Here is an 18,877-nt window from a genome sequence, read left to right on the forward strand (position 1 = left end):
AAGACAGGGCCAGTCTTTAACCGTTATACAGGTTATAACTGTTTAGTGACCGCCTCCGTGGTGTTGTGGTTAGAGCGTCCGCGCGGAGAGCGGAAGGTCGTGGGTTCGATCCCCGACCGCGTCATACCAAAAGACGTTAAAATATGGTACTTGTTGGTCCCTGCCTGGCGCTCGGCATTAATGGGTACAACAAGGACTGGTCGGCTCGAAATCAGTATAATGTGTCTGAGTGGGGTATTCATGCTTCACTGCAGCATGGTATCTCAGTGGGTTAGCACTATAAAACCAGCTTAAGTCTGGGCTAGCACAAGCAGCCGCACATACACATACACACGCATGCATGTCGTCATATGAGCGAAATATTCTCAAGTACGACGTTAAGAGATACTGATACTTCAAACATATGGTGAGAGGCCACCTTACAAGCTAGAAGTTGCTCTTGTTTTCTTGAAGTTGGAACATTTGGACCTTGTGTCATTTCAATAGGAAGGTTAGTTTTCAGGCATTTTACCGATATTTTCCGTACAAAACGTTTCATCAATAACATGTATTAGGTATTAAAAGGTATTAGGCCGATAAAAATACCTTATTATTTCCCGCTATTTCATAATATATGCGTTAGTTTTACAACCATTTTATATGAACAATGTTTTTAAAAAGTAAAAGGAAAGATTATGAGAGACATTTAGACATTTTATGAAAAAATCTTCTCTTTGTTGTTGTTTCGATTCCTTCGACAACATTTCGACATTTCAGAGTTGTGAAATAACATAACATTACATTACATTAACGTTTGATATTCATATTTGAATACACCTTCAAACAGTTAGTAGAAACACGACACATACCTATAGGCATATTTCATCGTTTACAACATTTTGTTTATCATGTGTCAAGGTCAATATTATCAGTATTTGACTAAGCAAATGATATGCTTTGAACTCAAGTCCATTTTTCTTCAAGTAATGACAAGAAATTAAGATATTTAATCAACAAGCATAAGATGTTTAGTATAAAACCTATTGAACGTAAGAGACTGAATTCCTACATATCTGTTCGTTGAAATGTTTGTATATATCTTTAAATATAATTCTATCACATTTTTTCCTTTTATTCATGTGGAATCTGTCTCGGGAAACAATCGATACTGATTCTCTCCAACTGATGTTATATATTTACATGGTATAAAACACACTTGGAATACAGACTCCCATTTGTTATATATCATATAGGATTCTTGGCTCGACAGATCGTGGGTATCTTCAAAGTGGTCACCATCTGAAACGTCTATCACCTGGGAATCTGCCTCCACATGAAGCTGACACTGTGATACAGCTGCAATACTGTTGTAACTGGCGTTAAACCACGCTCACTCACTCACTCATACAGTGCAAAAATAACACGTGAAAAGTAAACATACATGCTGACCGTAAACCATCAACATTTACAGGTGGAATCAAAATGTGTGTGACACAAAACCAATATTCAAATGTTCAATTTTTTTCAGTGGTCTACTTGTGTGAATCATTATTAAATATAGATGACATGTGTTTAAGGAGGATGAGGTATCCAGCCCAAAATGTCCCCTTCTCCAATATTAAGCCGGCTTGCCGGGGGAAGAAGAGCACTTAACGGCATTAAACCCATCTCCCTCACTCACGACTTGACAGACAAGCAGTTTAATGTGAAGTACTATAACCTGGTAAAGGTTAACGTGAGGTAGCGGATTTCTTCCATTAAAAACCGCTGTGAATCATTGAAAATAACAAGCATCACCACGGTGGTCTGATCCACGTGATGCTCAACCTTCCACCACAGCTTGGATCAAGGTGACCCGAGTCTCCTATGAAGAGGCGACTCTCAGGAACATCAGTTAGCACCAGACAACGGAACAGAGAGGATGGCAGACATTCAGCTCAGCAAGTACCATGTGTCTAAGGACATCGGATTTCTACTGGAGCCGCTGCAGGTAATAACATTAACATTAATCTATTAAGTGTCATTCATTTAGCCACAAAAATTAATTACATTTTATAAAAAAAAATCGAATCATTTTAGAATACCTGATGTCTACGTTCAGGTTTGGTGGTTGGGGGATTTTGTCACTCAAAATGAAGTGAAAATGTGGAGCTTGGTATCTAACATCTAGTTTATCTATTTATTGCACACAAACATATTTTGTTTTTCAGGATGTTTTGCCTGATTATTTCGAGCCCTGGAACCGCCTGGCGAAGTCTTTGCCAGACCTGGTAGCCAGTCACAAGTTCAGAGATGCCGTGAAAGAGGTGGGTTGTTTTGTAACATTGTTTGCGCTAACACCTTGTGTCATCACTATTTGATTGGAATTCTTAAACACATCCCTGTGATATAGTCGGGGAACAGACTTTGCTTTAAGTAGATATTTACCTTTAAGCGGGCTCCTAGGCCATCACTGATTTCGGTGGTCATGTCCTCTAGTTTACATGGCCCTTGTGTCATCTACGATCAGGGGAATATATTTCTGCCGATGATCAAGGCTAGTCGTTCTCTGGCCTTGACGTTGTATGTGGTGTTCTTATTGTGGAAATGTGTTTCGTTGCATTCAATCACATGTAAGAGATCATGTAACTACGCGTAACAGTCTTACACAGAACCCAATTTTCGAGATTTAACTTCTTGCAACTGGCAAATCTTAAACGTCACGATGAGCTTACATCAACACTCCGCTTGTAGTGAACTGTGCCTGGCTCCGTACATATTGCATGCTCTCAATGACTTCATATTTCTAAAATACTACGTTGGAATGTGTTTATTGCAAGCTTTCTCGTGTCTTCATAGACTTTGAGGATTAAATAACCCTTGAAGTCAATTTCCAGAAACTCCCAATAGAACAAGTGTTCTACCGTCAGTTTGTGTTACAGATGCCGCTGTTGGATTCCTCCAAGTTGGCCGGGTACCGTCAGAAGCGTTTGGCACATCTGCAGCTGGTTCTAATAACATCCGGGTACCTGTGGCAGGAGGGGGAAGGTGGGGCAGTGCAGGTAGGGCACCTTTAAATATATTTAAACATTTCTGTATTAAATACTTTCATAGCATTGTCAGAACTGAATAGATAAATCTGGGAGCTTTTGTCACTCCACAGTTCATCACTCACTGGCAATTACTTTGAAAATAATTTTAGATCTTACCTCTTTCGTGAACACTTGGTGTCAGCACTGATTTTCAGATTTATTCATGTAAGTTTCCCCACTCTTTTACCATTTTACCACTGGTATATTGTTTCGTCAGGGAATTGAAGTTCTTTCTCTGGCGTTAAAGTTTTATACTTATTTTATATCACCGTTTAAATTCAGACGAATGTTATTCTGCAGATATTCGAGACGGATTACGCTCTGTCTTTTCGAATTTGGACCTTTATTGAAATGACACAGCAGTCTCAAGTCAAATGGGCAATTCTAGCAAGTCTGATTTGTGTAACTTAAAACCATCTTTGTATGTCTGCCATTTTATTATCTTACATATAAAAAATAGCGCTAAATGATTCTGGTAATTGCACAATCCAGTGCCTCATCTTTGCACAAGGCATTACAAAACATAGACTTCACCTGCGGATTGGCACTTGATGACCATCATAGTGATCTTTTAAGCTTTGAATTAGAAGATAAAGAGCTACGATCTTTGTAACCATGTCTGCAAAACCATTACTCCACCGGTGTGACAGGATACGCTCATCTGTTCACGAGCACCTGGTACATATATAATCTGATAATGATTTATTCGACATATTCGGTCGGAATCGAGTAATGAAGAATTTTTTACGTTTATGGACATGGTGCTCGGATTTATACAGTATCTGAGTTCAATGAATTAATCTGACCTTTCATTTCAAAGATGAGAATACATCACATTGATGGTATAATACATTATTTGGAATATTTTATTGTTACCTTTTACAGGTATCATCAAGACACATCGTGCTAACTGTATGTTAAGGATCTCTACAGCATTACATTGCGCTACTATTACTTGTATACATTATACAGTATGAAGCTACAGTATTTCTATCGCATATATGGATGTGTTTCTGTACACTGTTCATTACCGATATATTTAATGCCCACCTGAATCTGTTGTGGCTCCACAGCGATAAATTACTTGTATATTTAATGCCCACCTGAATCTGTTGTAGCTCCACAGTGATAAATTACTTGTGTATTTAGTGTCTACCAGAATCTGTTGTGGCTCCACAGTGATATATTACTTGTATATTTAGTGTCTTCCAGAATCTGTTGTAGCTCCACAGTGATAAATTACTTGTATATTTGGTGTCTACCAGAATCTGTTGTGACTCCATAGTAATAAATTGCTTGTATATTTGGTGTCTACCAGAATCTGTTGTGACTCCATAGTAATAAATTGCTTGTATATTTAGTGTCTACCAGAATCTGTTGTGTTGCTCCATAGTGATTTTGTCGCTGCTTGTCTACCAGAATATAAATTGCTTGTGTGGTACTACAAGAATCTGTTGTGTGACTCCATAGTAATAAATTGCTTGTATATTTAGTGTCTACCAGAATCTGTTGTGGCTCCATAGTGATAAATTGCTTGTATATTTAGTATCTACCACAATCTGTTGTGACTCCATAGTAATAAATTGCTTGTATATTTAGTGTCTACCAGAATCTGTTGTGGCTCCATAGTGATAAATTGCTTGTATATTTTGGTGTCTACTAGAATCTGTTGTGACTCTATAGTAATAAATTACTTGTATATTTGGTGTGTACCTGAATCTGTTGTGGCTCCACAGTGATAAATTGCTTGTATAGCTAGTGTCTACCTGAATCTGTTGTAGCTCCACAGTGATAAATTACTTGTATATTTATTGTCTACCAGAATCTGCTGTTGCTCCACAGTGATAAATTACTTGTATATTTAGTGTCTATCTGATTTTTTTGTCGCTGCACAGTGATAAATTACTTGTATATTTGGTGTCTACCAGAATCTGTTGTGGCTCCATAGTGATAAATTGCTTGTATATTTTGGTGTCTACAAGAATCTGTTGTGGCTCCACAGTGATAAATTGCTTGTATATTTGGTGTCTACCAGAATCTGTTGTGGCTCCACAGTGATAAATTGCTTGTATATTTGGTGTCTACCAGAATCTGTAGTATCTCCACGGTGATAAATTGCATGTGTATTTGGTGTCTACCTGAATCTGTTGCGGCTCCACAGTGATAAATTGCTTGTGTATTTGGTGTCTGTCAGAATCTGTTATAGCTCCACAATGATAAATTGCTTGTATAGCTAGTGTCTACCTGAATCTGTAGTATCTCCACGGTGATAAATTACTTGTATATTTGGTGTCTACCAGAATCTGTTGCGATGCCGTTTTCACTACTTATTTGTATTTCTAGGGTGTATCCAAAAGTGTAGCATTGTAAGATCTACATACATTGCTAGAGGGTATATGAATACAAATTACTTGTATATTTTGTACTTGAATGTGTTGGGATACCATTTTGTACACATTACGTGTGTATTTAGCGGCTGCCGGAATGTGTTGCCAAGCCGTTGTGGAACGTGTCCAACGACCTGGGCCTCAAGCCTGTCCTGACATATGGCGATGTGTGTCTGACAAACTGCAAAGTCAAGAACGGGTGAGTTGTAAGTCGAGCACTCAAAGCAGTGACTTAACGTCGCTTCGAACTATATTTTAGCTTCATTTGAGTGAATTAGGTAATTTATTATGGACACGTTTGCCGGTCTAGCCAAACCAGTAAGTAGGTGTTGGTGCCGACATGCCAAAGAATCGTGTTTGCAGTTCGAACTCAATATGGTTGTAACACCTCAGATGACTGCTGTTTCCGCCGGAACTAACTTAATGTAGCATCACCCCTCCCTTGTGTAGCTATAACGTTCCGAATATGTGATCACTCTGTAATCGGTATATGTTATAGTTATACAGTTTGGCAACTGTTTAGTTTGGGTACCCCTCTAAAAAGTGTTAATGGCACTTCTCATATTATCGAAGCTATAAAGACATAATGAAGACATTTTAGAAAGTTGTCAAATGCAACATTATTTTGTTATCTTTCGAATTACTCCTTATCAGTAAAGTACAGATTCTAGTGCTGGGTCCAGTATGCTGGCGATTAGATGCCTAATTCTGAGTGTGGTTCGAATCCCGGATGTGACTCAACTCAAACGTCCTAGTTGTTGAAATTCTGTTGAACAAATTATGCACACGAATACTATATACAGCAGTAATTGTCCAGAAGGTGGGATGTGCCTCATTTAAGATGCCCGAACTAACCAGTGTCAACTGTACATATTTACCAAGAATATTTACCCATATATACATATATAAAGCGTGTATCTCTGTCTCTGCTAGGGACATCGAAGTCATGTACAATCTTCCTGGAGGTGCCGGCACGGAGTGGTTCTTGAAGGTGTGCGGAATCGTGGAGCTCACTCTTGGGAAAGGTGCCCAGGTGAGTTAAAACACTATTGAGGGCATAAATTCATAAAATGTTTAATTTTAAATCCAAGACTTTCTCTCACCATTATTACTTCCGGTATTTCTTCCACATGGAATTGACACGCGTGCTATAACTGTATCACTTGTTGGTAACTGTTTGACTGGCACATGGAACTGACACGCGTGGTATAACTGTATCACTTGTTGTTAACTGTTTGACTGGCACATGGAACTGACACGCATGGTATAACTGTATCAATTGTTGTTAACTGTTTGACTGGCACATGGAACTGACACGCGTGGTATAACTGCATCACTTGTTGTTAACTGTATGACTGGCACATGGAACTGACACGCGTGGTATAACTGCATCACTTGTTGTTAACTGTTTGACCGGCACATGGAACTGACACGCATTGTATAACTGGATCACTTGTTGTTAACTGTATGACTGGCACATGGAACTGACACGCGTGGTATAACTGCATCACTTGTTGTTAACTGTATGACTGGCACATGGAACTGACACGCGTGGTATAACTGCATCACTTGTTGTTAACTGTTTGACTGGCACATGGAACTGACACGCGTGGTATAACTGCATCACTTGTTGTTAACTGTTTGACCGGCACATGGAACTGACACGCATTGTATAACTGCATCACTTGTTGTTAACTGTTTGACTGGCACATGGAACTGACACGCATGGTATAACTGCATCACTTGTTGTTAACTGTTTGACTGGCACATGGAACTGACACGCATTGTATAACTGTATCACTTGTTGTTAACTGTTTGACTGGCACATGGAACTGACACGCATGGTATAACTGCATCACTTGTTGTTAACTGTTTGACTGGCACATGGAACTGACACGCGTGGTATAACTGCATCACTTGTTGTTAACTGTTTGACTGGCACATGGAACTGACACGCATGGTATAACTGCATCACTTGTTGTTAACTGTATGAATGGCACATGGAACTGACACGCGTGGTATAACTGCATCACTTGTTGTTAACTGTTTGACCGGCACATGGAACTGACACGCATGGTATAACTGCATCACTTGTTGTTAACTGTTTGACTGGCACATGGAACTGACACACGTGGTATAACTGTATCACTTGTTGTTAACTGTTTGACTGGCACATGAAACTGACACGCGTGGTATAACTGCATCACTTGTTGTTAACTGTTTGACTGGCACATGGAACTGACACGCATGGTATAACTGCATCACTTGTTGTTAACTGTTTGACTGGCATGGAACTGACACGCATGGTACATCACTTGTTGTTAACTGTTTGACTGGCACATGAAACTGACACGCGTGGTATAACTGCATCACTTGTTGTTAACTGTTTGACTGGCACATGGAACTGACACGCATGGTATAACTGCATCACTTGTTGTTAACTGTATGAATGGCACATGGAACTGACACGCGTGGTATAACTGCATCACTTGTTGTTAACTGTTTGACCGGCACATGGAACCGACACGCATGGTATAACTGCATCACTTGTTGTTAACTGTTTGACTGGCACATGGAACTGACACACGTGGTATAACTGTATCACTTGTTGTTAACTGTTTGACTGGCACATGAAACTGACACGCGTGGTATAACTGCATCACTTGTTGTTAACTGTTTGACTGACGCATAGGACTGACACGCATGGTATAACTGCATCACTTGTTGTTAACTGTTTGGCTGGCACATGGAACTGACACGCGTAGTATAACTGCATCACTTGTTGTTTACTGTTTGACTGGCATTCTGGAATTATCTCTGTCTGCGCCTGCACGAGCATTCTGAGATGTGAGATTTCTGTGTTACAGTCAGTTCAGAATATACTGGATGGTGCTAAGGCAAACGACAAGGCCAAGCTGACGTCCGGGTTGACTGAACTGACGACCGTCATCGGCAACATGCAGACTTCCTTGGCAAAGATGAACGGTGAGTCAGTTGCGGAGATTATTAGACTACTACTACTAATAACAACAGCAATATTAGAAATGACGCCGACGATGATGATAAATAAGATATTTTTGCGCCCTATTCAAACCTTTGTTCAAACGCGCCTTTAGTAATAGTCTTGTGTGAACAGATACAGTTGTGTCATAAAACATGTTTCTTAAACGTTTTTCGTTACTTTTAAGAAGCCTAATCGATCTACATACATAGCAGTCCTAATAAAATATAACAAATATATTTATTTTCAACAGCATATGTTAACTTGTGTGTAACTTCTTTGAATGACATTTACATGTTTGTGTGATGAACACGGGAATAGCTCTATGGATATACAACTTCTTTATTGCTATAATTATATTGTTTCGGTGAATACGCTAACAGCATTATAAAGCATGTTATGAACAGTACGGTAGGTAAAGCATTTATATACATGAATAACATTATGTTTATGTAGTTAAGGTACAGGCTGATAATGGTGACTGATGTTTTCACGAAAGATAGGGTCGATGTATATACAATGTGAGATGGATGTTTACGCAATAAGCATGAAAGTTTACATTACACAGAATTAACAAGGGGGAGAATGAAGAGGAAGCTAGTTATTTGATGGACAATGAGAAAAATGGGATCCAGATTGTTGAGTGATAAGTAGATGAGGGGCAGAAGGGATGTAATAACCTTGGTCTTGTTTATGGCCGGTCGGAGTCGCTTGGCTTTTAGTAGTTTCCAGATCTTGTAATGGGTCTGATTGCTAGTGAATATGTTGGTATTGTCCCAAAGGATGTTGTGGTCAGAGACAGCGCATTAGAGCATTTGATCTTCACTGAGGTTTGGTGTTCTTTGGGTTTTATAGGGTCTGACCTTGAAGTTTCAGCGATACACGAGGCACCATGCAGAAATAATTAATGCCGTAAACTGCACCTGTGAGGCCTTCTTCAGTTGTTGGGCCAGGTCTTCCATTGACTTGGAGAAGGTTCTGTATGGCTTTGCCTTTTGAACACTACGTCAATGTTGTCTTGGTGGAATCAAGGATACAGACAGCACATGATAACGTTGGTTTCCACTTCTTCCGGAATTGTACTGGCTCAGTTCCGACCAGTATTACCGACTGTCGCTAATACTAATAACTTTTTATTTTCAGATAATTTAACACCTGAACATTTCTACAACGTTCTGCGTCCATTCCTTGGAGGGTAGGTAAACTTTCACCACGTCTGTTGTAAAATGAGGATATTTTAATGACCCCAGCTTGCGAACAAATATAACTGAATTTATTCAACTATTTTCTATAGATTTGGTGGACCAGCCAGCCCCATCAGCGGTGGACTTATCTATGAAGGTGTTTCAGATGCACCAGTGAAGGTAAGTAACCCATCTTGAAAAACTGCCTCAAGTAGAAATGACTCACAGTATTATGCTATTTAAATTCTGCTCCAACAAAACAATAAATTCCAAGATTAGTGAATGTTCAGTATTCAGAAACTATTGTCACCTCGTCTACGTAGAATATTCTTTACACTTCACCAAAGAACTTGTACCTACACATGCAAATCCTGTACATGTGTGGCAAATCGGACTATGCCCTTATGCAGGTTGGTCGGGAGATTTGGTGACACTGGACACTGCCCATCACCTTAATAACTTTTATTAAATGTGTTGACTTTTGTCATGACTGAATATATCCCTCTAGTAGCATCAATTGTATCTGCAACTGTGTTGAACACTGATGGCACCCGATACCACGCGAGGGAGATCAGTTGGGATCCGGGGGTGCCTTACATCAACATGCATAACCAGATGATATTTTCTGACAGATGATCGGTGGTAGTGCAGCCCAGAGTAGTGCAATGCAGCTCCTTGACAACCTCCTGGGAGTGACACATTCCCCAGGTAAGTTGTGTGTCAACATCCATCAATGTGTCACACTCACCTGGCCACACATTCCTCAGGTAAGCTGTGTGTCAACATCCATCAATGTGTCACACTCACCTGGCCAAACATTCCCCAGGTAAGTTGTGTGTCAACATCCATCAATGTGTCACACTCACCTGGCCACACATTCCTCAGGTAAGTTGTGTGTCAACATCCATCAATGTGTCACACTCACCTGGCCAAACATTCCCCAGGTAAGTTGTGTGTCAACATCCATCAATGTGTCACACTCACCTGGCCACACATTCCTCAGGTAAGTTGTGTGTCAACATCCATCAATGTGTCACACTCACCTGGTCACACATTCCCCAGTTAAGTTGTGTGTCAACATCCATCAATATGTCACACTCACCTGGCCACACATTCCTCAGGTAAGTTATGTGTCAACATCCATCAATGTGTCACACTCACCTGGTCACACATTCCTCAGTTAAGTTGTGTGTCAACATCCATCAATATGTCACACTCACCTGGCCACACATTCCTCAGGTAAGCTGTGTGTCAACATCCATCAATGTGTCACACTCACCTGGCCACACATTCCCCAGTTAAGTTGTGTGTCAACATCCATCAATGTGTCACGCTCACCTGGCCACACATTCCCCAGTTAAGTTGTGTGTCAACATCCATCAATGTGTCACACTCACCTGGCCAAACATTCCCCAGGTAAGTTTATGTCAACATCCATCAATGTGTCACACTCACCTGGCCAAACATTCCTCAGGTAAGTTGTGTGTCAACATCCATCAATATGTCACACTCACCTGGCCACACATTCCCCAGGTAAGTTTATGTCAACATCCATCAATGTGTCACACTCATCTGGCCAAACATTCCTCAGGTAAGTTGTGTGTCAGCATCCATCAATATGTCACACTCACCTGGCCACACATTCCCCAGGTAAGTTTTGTGCCAACATCCATTAATGTGTCACACTCACCTGGCCACACATTCTCCAGGTAAGTTGTGTGTCAACATCCATCAATATGTCACACTCAATTGCGTTTTACTCATTAGAAGCCATTTCGGAGTTAAGCTGTACTGTACTGCATTTTAAAGACAGGTATTTCCAAGCTTATTGTCTGTGAACATCCATCTTAGTGTAACACTTATCAGAAGACACCTCACCCAGGTAAATATCATGTCAACGTGGGTAAATTGTGTCAGTTTATCAGAACGCATGTGTATGTCTGTGTTCCCAGTGTGTAAACGACGTGTGAATAATGTGAGGTGATTGTGAACACCCGGTGTCACTGGTCCTCATGATGTGCCCTGTATGTTCCAGACAAACAGGCCTTCCTGGATGAAATCAGCAACTACATGATCCCCGCCCACAAACAACTACTCGTTGATCTGACGAAAATGCCGCGCAAAGTACCTCAAGTTGGTAAGATGTAATTTCATATTTTGTTATCCCTCCGGCATGTAAAAACCGTTCAATATTTTGCAACACAATTTGGTAGATATATCAAACAGAACCTAAAGTGGTGCCTTTTGCTATTTGCAGATTTTTGCAATTATTATTTTTCTTGGTTTTCATGGAAACGTTTCGGACTTAGTCTCAAAAGAGAGGGGTGAGCTTCGTTTCCGGAGCACAACTCGGAAACCGTTCAATATTTTTCTGGGGCGGTGGGGTAGCCTAGTGGTTAAAGTGTTCGCTCGTCACGCCGAAGATTCGGGTTCAATTCCCCACATGGGTACAATGTGTGAAGCCCATTTCTGGTGTCCCCCGCCGTGATATTTTTCGAATATTGCTAAAAGCGGTGTAAAACCATACTCTCTCACTCACTCACTCAGTATCTTTCTACAAGACTTGGTAGATATATCAAACATAAGCTAAAGTGGTGCCTTTTGCTATTTACAGGTTTTTGTCATTTTTCTCTTTGGACTAGTCTCAAAAAGGAGGGATAGGCTTCGATTCCGGATCACAACTTGAAAACCTTTCAATATCTTTCAATAAAACCTGGCAGATATATCAAACAGATCTTGAAGCAGTGCCTTGTGCTATTTGAAGATTTTGGACTTTAAGTAACTGTCAGATGAATTGTTCTTCCAAATTGATGGGGGCCGGGGGTGTTTGTCATCTTCTGATGACTCTTGTTTATGAATCTTGAAGTGAATGTTTTGAGTGTTACATATTTCTGCATTTTCCTTTTATTTCCCGTTTCAGTGGCAGAAGCCAAAGATGCCAATCTGAGCAAAGCATACACCGGTTGCGTTGCCGCCCTCACCCAGTACCGTACCTATCACATACAGGTCGTAACGAAGTAGGTATATATAACATGTATGGTGTGTTATCACATATATATGATGTAATGTGTATGACTCCTTTATAAACAAGAAAAAGAAGACTAGACTCTACCATTATCATCTGAGACGAAGAAAATAATTGAATGTCAAGGTATCATCTTTGAAATTCACTAAGGAAACAGATGTGTGACAACCCACGTTGGAAACATTAAATTTTTCGCTCAACTTAAAAATGGTTGTTCCTTAAAAACCGTTACACATTTACACATTTACTAGATAGACCAACTCTGTCATAAATCTGTCTCAATTTCATTGGAATGGGTTTGTGGTAATAGCAGTCACGAAAACTACAAAAATTCTCTAACAGATTCAACTGGAAACAGCTCGGATTGTAATGGATCTTCCCAAAGTTGCTTCAAGATCGGGTTCATATTTTGAGACCGGATAGGAATCGCTCTCTAATAGTAGCAAATCTACAAACCGTTGTGCATTTGACAATGTTATTAATATTTTTCATCAGTCGTATTTACTTGTAAGATGACCACCGCAAGTATGAACTCCATATGAGTTACGAAATACAACAATATCAATATACTCACTCACGAACTACTACATAACAGCATTCAGTTACACCTTCTTGATTCAAACAATGACAAGAAGTACCCCAGGTCTAAGACACTGTTGCAGTTACCTCAATATCTTTTCAAACTAATCGTATTGATACTTTGTCCTGCTCTGGTGGAAATCAATGAGATAACAATATACACTTCTCTTTTGATTGTTCCAAACACACTCCTCTGAAATATCATTGTACCATCACATCTACTGCTGGGAGTACGTGCGCAACACAAGCTGTATGGGGATGGATCTGTAAATGAAATTTACAATACCATCATTTTCGTAAGCGTCCATGTATGTATGTATGTATGTAATGTATGTATGTATGTATGTATGTATGTATGTATGTATGTATGTATGTATGTATGTATGTATGTATGTATGTATGTATGTATGTATGTATGTATGTATGTATGTATGTATGTATGTATGTATGTATGTATGTATGTATGTATGTATGTATGTATGTATGTATGTATGTATGTATGTATGTATGTATGTATGTATGTATGTATGTATGGATGTATGGATGTATGTATGGATGTATGGATGTATGTATGGATGGATGGATGGATGGATGGATGGATGGATGGATGTGTGTCTGTCTGTCTGTCTGTCTGTGTGTGTGTGTGTGTGTGTGTGTGTGTGTGTGAGTGAGTGAGTGTGTGAGTGTGTGATATGATATGTTTATCCACTTACCAGCGTAAACATTTCGTTAAACAATGCCCAAACCTTTCAACAACAGAGACGACAGCTCCATACATGTGTTGAGGCATGCACGTGTGTGTACGTATGTGTGTATTTGAGTATATACTTCCTGTATGTGTACCCCCATATTGCTTGTTGGTTTTCGGTAACACGACCTCTGTGCCTGTAGGTACATCGTGACAGCTTCAAAGTCAGACGCACCCAAGAGTCTCGCGTATAAGGACACAGGTAGATCAGGTAAGATATATGTGCCTTTATTGTGTATGAAATGCTAGCAGGATCAGCTTGTATATAAGTTTTGGGATGTGTCATCAGTATGTTTACAAATCTGCGTCTGAAACCGGGAATAAGAACATGGGCGGATATGACCTGTTTGATGCCGTTATGTTTCCATTCTAGATGTTTCTGTATTGTAGATATGTTGTTTTAGTTAGCCTGCGATATCTTCTTACATGTAATGCATACACAGCAAGATCCTGGTCTGTCTTTTCAGAAAACCTGTAATTGATCGTAAATATATATAATCCATGTTATCATAGTCCATATCACAGTTAATTATGTCTTCCACTATAGATCTATCTCTGTTTAAATTGATTTTGTCTCCTTTCAGATCTCATTCCTTTCCTGAAGGAAGTACGAGATGACACAGAGAAGATGCAGAAGTAAATGGCAGCAGGATGTTGACTGTGTGCCGAGAGTCTGGTAAGTCACGATACAACATCAACGTACTTCACACTCAGGAACTAGCATATTTTCACAAACGGAATACATTTTCCATGTATTTCAACTGTCGTATATATTGTATTTTAAATCATTGCCTACTGGTAATCCAGACATAATAGATAGTGTCTGTATTTTTGACACCCCCATTCCAAATTAATAAAACACCAAAGCAGAAAAAACAAAACACCAATAAAAAAACAAATTAAAAACAAAAGAGACAAAACAAAACAAAAAGTAACGAACTATAGTACAAGAGGCGAGATAGTCAGTAAAACGGTATTTGGAAAATCGTTAAATTTAAATTGAGTAAATAATTCTGATATGGTTTGCAAACAGTTGAACGATTTCTTTTGGCTTCCTCTCGGATTTTCGCCACCACCAGGGTGCGCTGCATAATATATTTCATTTATATATAGCACTGATGAAATTACTGAATATGGCCAGATGATTAGAATATTTCTATCTTTATCAGCACCAATGAAAATAAGCTAATCAAGGTTTCGGCATCAAAGTCTGGTTCATTCTTGAAAGTAAGGGGTATAAAGGTTACTCTTTATCATGATGTGTCAGGCAATATGTTTTATCACCTATATATTCACTGGCACATTTTAAATGAAAACTGTATGAATGGCGGATGAGACAGGAAAGGCAGGAAATGCGACCCTTTTCGCCGACAGCTCATGTCATCACTAATTTTTTTCAGCCATCCATTTTATATATTTCCGCACCATTTGTACTCATTACGCCCTATGGAATCTGTGTCGGTAGACAAAGGAAGCTGTTGCAGGTGTTGACGGTTTGAATCACCTCTACTTTCAGTTTCCTGGCTTCACTAATTCTGGGAGAAGGACATCAGCAGTGACAACATCCCACGCCACACTGGGGTCCCATCATAACGTAGCTGTCAGAGTGATATGGATGAAGTTCTATATTAGTTCTCTGTGTTAGCAGGCATCATAGACCGTGTTTTGGAAGGCTGCAGATCTCTCTATGCTGCTATAGAGCTTTTCACACGTGTTGTTTTCTTTTTATAAAAAATACTGACAATGCATTGTGTAATAAAAGTGAAAGTTATTTCATTGTGTTCTGTCTGCTTTAATACGTTACTTGCAATAAATAACATCAGTTCAAAAGAATATGAAGTTTGACAACCGTGAACTCAAGTATATCACAGCATTGAACGTCAATACTTGGCTTCATGCATTGTGTGTTCCCATGTCTTTGGTATACCGAGCGAAGGATTTGTCCTCGAGAATATGTACTCCATTTTTTCTATGTATTTACCTTAAAAGTCTCTCTCTCCCTTTCACACACACACACACACCGCCATATAGCTGGAATGTTGCTGAGTGCGGCGTAAAATTACACTCACTCACTCTCTCATTCGAACCAATGATCCTATCTCACTGCAGGGTAACTCGGCACAGAAACACAGACGGGCCCGACAATCCAGTGATTATAGTAGACATGAGAACCAATGACACAAAGTCAACCGAATCTGACCACCAGGGTGCCGTAGTACAAACCAACCTTAGCGCTAAGGCTACCTTAAGCCTATGTTAAGGTATGGGAGTTACGGTCACCTTAGCGCTAAGATCGCTTTGTACAACGGCACCAAGATCCATTTTGTCGCTTCTTACGATCCTCTGCAGTATGGTGTGCTGAACTGATCGTCACAGTCACGATGCAATTGGCCGAGAAAAAAAAACATAAGAATCCATTATCATAAAGAATGAACTAGTTTCGTCTGAGGATTGTGTGGACGTTAATATTAATGAGCTTGTTAAGAAACACCGATGTGCTGTCGGTCATGTTTGTCAAGAAATAAAAATGAGTTAATAAGAAGACATCATTCTGGTCATGGTCACTTGAGAGAATTTGTTGTGGATACGGACACTATATTTTGAACCAAACTACTCCAGTACAAAGACCCACTCTGTAACCGGATACGTTTAGGTAGTATCACAACTTATAAGAAATGATGACATCGTATTACACGAGAAAGCACGTAATATCGACGTCCCTACCCGATACGCAAATTAGGTCTTAGATTACCACATTCTCCTGTTTGTGTAGATGTATTTTCACTGATTGTGCACCATTATTAACAGGGTACTAGGCATATCTTCGTATGTAATGAAATTACTGAAAACATTACACTATAAATTAGTTGACGTCATGGCTTGTTTTATGTTTTCGACGTTGTAGAAAGAGGACATTCGTCATCTTATGTTGATTAGTAAATATCTCACCTGTGTTAAAGGTCTAGGTTTGTCTGTCAGAATTTGACGCTCTTTCGACAAAACATAAAATCACTGATTTTACAATTCTAGAAATTTCTTCTATAGAAACAATTAGACAATTTGAATGCATGTCTTCAAGTGAATAACACGCGCCTGTTTTGCATCATTTTAACGTTAATGAAAAAAGACAATTTCAAACCAACGAATACAGGATGGAACTTTTCTTGGTTTATGATTATGTGGCTATTTCTCTTCATAAGTTCACAGTGAAAGATGAAAAAGATAGCTCTTTTTGTATGTAACTGTCAGATAATGATGTACGTTTTGTCCAAAGGAAAACATGGCATGGTGTATATTTTTTTAAATTCTTGTAGAAATATAGTTTCAGTTTGATGTCCTGTCATCACAATATTTTAATTGTTTTTCGAATATGAATCGATTATATTATCGAAAACAATGAGACTGAATCGGAAAACGTTTGTGACGAATGCGCCCCTGGCCAATCATCATGCATCATTGTTCTGTCCATTAAGCGACATAAACAAATTCATTGAACAAGACAATTTATTACAAAATATATGCATATACATTTCACAATTTATATCAATCATGTTCAATAATATTGCCAGTTTTACTTGTAATGTTAAATTATATCCCTGTCCATTAACATTTTCATATGAAATTACAATATTGAATATTGCACATCATAAGAACATATTGCAGCTATGCCTACTTTTCATCTTCTAACACCTGTGTAGAGGTTAAAATATGGTGTACTACGCTAAATGTGTCAATTTCTCATGCAAATGTAGTTCAAACAAACAATAACTTTCAAAGGATTTGAAAATCGTATAGCCTACATCCACGTATGATATATTGAACAAGGCTAAATGAAGATGATGAAATTAGTTCCGTGGAAAAATATCTGAACTATTCTCAAAATAGACATCATAATACTGAAAATTTAAGTAGCAAGATAGGGAGATTGCGTTTACTCTGATTCAACCGACATTCACCTCAAAGAAATAACAGGCTAGCTGACATCGGTTCGCAGTATTTTGCGAGGGACCTTCAATTGATTCAGGGAGTGTTTGTCCAAATATGAGATATGAGTAATGAGAAAGATTCTGAGTATCTGCGCATTATTTGTTTTCATTGTTTTCATTGTAAGATAAGTCAGAAATTACACTGAGTCGTTGTCGGCACGGGTACTACAGATGTGTACCCCAGGTCCTGAGTGGTGTGGACGTGGTGTGTGAGAGGGAATGTGATGTTTTGTCGGATGAATGTATCTGAATATATAGTCAGTATTACAACCTTGACATTAGTGCTTACAAAGTCTAACTGTTTATTCACTTTCCGGAGATAGTAATCAATGTTTTATTTCTTCGCTTCATATGGTATATTTTTATCATTATTATGTTTTGGCTGTGTTTCGACCCAACTCACCCGGTATAAATATGATTATTCAAGGCGTCTTATAATATTGTTGTCTTCGTCACCATGGCAATTGGCTAGTTTCACATTTTACATACTGAAACATTCATAGTTCCTCTCTGCACATGAAACTGAGTGATTTATGAAAATTAACTTAACAACAGGCTTGCAAAATGAATCTTTATTAATTTATGTTTCAGTTGCATAAATTATTTTACTTCAGCAAATTCTTTTTCCATAATTCCATTAAGATTTATACGGATTACATTTTTTTAAATGGATATGTTTGAAAGACATGTTCTCGGGGACAGATTTAAAATCTCAAATAGCATAACGGCTATAACTTGTTTCCCATATGTAGTCCGCGGGAAAATATTAAGACTACAAATGTAACTTTAAATATAACATGCACTACAGACGTACTTGCCCAGTGCAATTTCAATTAAACAGTGTTGTCACAACATTACCGACATTTGGACATGTGAACTAACACATATATAAATAACCTTGACCCGGGCCAAGGTGA

General features: G+C 38.9%; 1 protein-coding gene across 1 annotated transcript; it reads left to right on the forward strand.

Moving 5' to 3' along the window:
* Nucleotides 1–1,834: 1,834 nt before the first annotated feature.
* Nucleotides 1,835–15,745, forward strand: LOC124287429 (myoglobin). Its single transcript, XM_046723975.1, has 14 exons — nucleotides 1,835–1,969; nucleotides 2,190–2,285; nucleotides 2,901–3,020; nucleotides 5,524–5,636; nucleotides 6,371–6,470; nucleotides 8,305–8,422; nucleotides 9,582–9,633; nucleotides 9,733–9,802; nucleotides 10,255–10,330; nucleotides 11,658–11,759; nucleotides 12,543–12,639; nucleotides 14,118–14,185; nucleotides 14,559–14,650; nucleotides 15,491–15,745. The coding sequence occupies exons 1-13, from the start codon at nucleotides 1,901–1,903 to the stop codon at nucleotides 14,612–14,614; spliced, it is 1,137 nt and encodes a 378-aa protein (XP_046579931.1). The 5' UTR covers nucleotides 1,835–1,900; the 3' UTR covers nucleotides 14,615–14,650; nucleotides 15,491–15,745.
* The last annotated feature ends 3,132 nt before the right edge of the window (nucleotides 15,746–18,877 follow it).

Source organism: Haliotis rubra, unplaced genomic scaffold (assembly GCF_003918875.1).
Source record: "Haliotis rubra isolate DU_JTF1 unplaced genomic scaffold, ASM391887v1 Scf40, whole genome shotgun sequence".
Classification (NCBI taxonomy): Eukaryota; Metazoa; Mollusca; class Gastropoda; order Lepetellida; family Haliotidae; genus Haliotis; species Haliotis rubra.